Below are 2,026 nucleotides of genomic sequence, written 5' to 3' on the forward strand. Positions count from 1 at the left end.
TAGTATATTGGGGGCTAATTTGTCTATAGTATTTATTTACTGATTTTTAAATAAATGAAAAAGAGAGCACACATAATTATAGAAGGATCTAGTTGCACTTTTAACCTGAAAAAGAGAAGAATAAATAGAAACCTCATGAAGTCCAACTTAACTGTGGCTGTTGGATATTCTGAGCAAGATACCTAGCTAGCATGGTGAGTGAGGTTTGTAGTATAAATCCCTAAAACAGATAGACAAGTGTACAGGAAGATTTACAGATAGACACCAAGGCTGCATCTATACTGGCATGATTTTCCGCAAATGCTTTTAATGGAAAAGTTTTTCCGTTAAAATCATTTGCGGAAAAGAGCGTCTAGATTGGCACAGAATTTTTGTGCAAAAGCACTTTTTGCGAAAAAGCGTCCGTGCCAATCTAGACGCGGTTTTGCACACGAAAGCCCATTTTCGCGATTGGGGCTTTTTTCCACAAAACAGTTTTTAGTTGTCTACACTGGCCCACTTGTGCAAATACATTTGCTCAAGAGGGCTTTTTCCCGAACGGGAGCAGCCTAGTATTTCTGCAAGAACACTGACAATCTTACATTAGATCGTCAGTGTTCTTGCGCAAATTCAAACTGCCAGTGTAGACAGTTGGCAAGTTTTTCCGCAAAAGCAACTGCTTTTGCAGAAAAACTTGCCAGTCTAGATGCAGCCTACGATTATGATTTTATTTATAGTGGTGTGATTCTAAATGAACATAGTTAACGTCTGTGCAAACTAGATTTCATTAATTCATAAAACGTTTGCAGCCTGTGTTCTCATGGAGATAACTTTGTCATCAGTTGATAGTAAAAAAATTCTGAACGAAATCACGGTCAAGGAGCGATGATGTATATTTTAGTTTTTGGAGAATAAAATGGATACAATCAGTTTCTTTAAGGCAGCTTTGAGTTCCTTGTTCCTCAGGCTGTAGATGACCGGATTCAGCATGGGAGGAACCACGGCATAAAGAACACCCACCACGAGATCTAGATTTGATGCTGAGCTGGAGGTGGGTTTCAGGTGCTCAAATATGGCAGTGGAAAGGAACAAAGAGACCACAGCAAGGTGGGGGAGGCAGGTGGAGAAGGCTTTCTGCCGACCCTGCTCGGAGGGGATCTTCAGTATCGCTTTGAAGATCTGCACATACGACATCAAGATAAAAGCAAAGCAATTCAAAACTAAAAAGGCGCTGACGGCAAGAAGCCCAAGTTCACTGTGGTAGGAGTCGGAGCAGGCCAGCTTGAGGAGCTGGGGGATTTCACAGAAGAACTGGTTGAGGACATTGGATTGGCAGAAGGGTAACCTGAAGGTGCTCTCAGTGTGCAGGGCAGAGTAGACCATACCAGTGATCCAGGCACTTGTGGCCATGTGGACACAAGCTCCCCTGTTCATCACTCTCTTGTAGTGCAGTGGCTGGCAGATGGCGACGTATCGGTCGTAGGCCATGACGGTGAGAAGGGCAAGATCGATTGAACTGAAGACGGCAAAGAAAAAGACTTGGGTGACACAGGCAGGGTACGAAATCACCCTGATATCCAGGAGGGAGTTGGTCATGGATTTGGGGACGGTGACAGAGATGGAGCCGAGGTCCAGGATGGACAGGTTCCCTAGGAGGAAGTACATGGGGGTGTGAAGACGGTGGTCGAGGGCAATGGCTGAGATGATGAGAAGATTCCCCATTAGGGCAACCAGATAAATAACCAGAAACAGCACAAAGTGCAAAATCTGCAGCTCCCGAACGTCAGAGAACCCCCGGAGCAGGAACTCGGTCACGATGCTTCGGTTGGACATTTTCTTCCTCAGTTCACAGGGTGGTGGCTGTGGAGGGAAGGGGCCAGATGGGTGAGGATTAGAGTGATACATGGAATGGCCCCGATTCCCTGTGGAAATCTCTCATGCTATGGGGGCATGTCTAGACTGCATCCTCTGTCGGCAGAGAGCATGAGGCAGGTCAACATTGCAAATGAGGCAGGGATTTAAATATCCCTTTCCCTGCTTTGTCTGC

At 45.5% G+C, this 2,026-nt stretch overlaps 1 protein-coding gene across 1 annotated transcript; it reads right to left on the reverse strand.

Moving 5' to 3' along the window:
• Nucleotides 1-876: 876 nt before the first annotated feature.
• LOC102453491 (olfactory receptor 14I1-like) lies at nucleotides 877-1,812 on the reverse strand. Its single transcript, XM_075912314.2, has one exon. The coding sequence runs from the start codon at nucleotides 1,810-1,812 to the stop codon at nucleotides 877-879; it is 936 nt and encodes a 311-aa protein (XP_075768429.2).
• Nucleotides 1,813-2,026: the final 214 nt, after the last annotated feature.

This window comes from Pelodiscus sinensis, chromosome 30 (assembly GCF_052426305.1).
Source record: "Pelodiscus sinensis isolate ZL-2025 chromosome 30, ASM5242630v1, whole genome shotgun sequence".
Taxonomy (NCBI): Eukaryota; Metazoa; Chordata; order Testudines; family Trionychidae; genus Pelodiscus; species Pelodiscus sinensis.

Excerpts from the sequence above, each read along its gene's own strand:
- LOC102453491 (XM_075912314.2), bottom strand. The coding sequence starts at position 1,812 with ATGTCCAACCGAAGCATCGTGACCGAGTTCCTGCTCCGGGGGTTCTCT.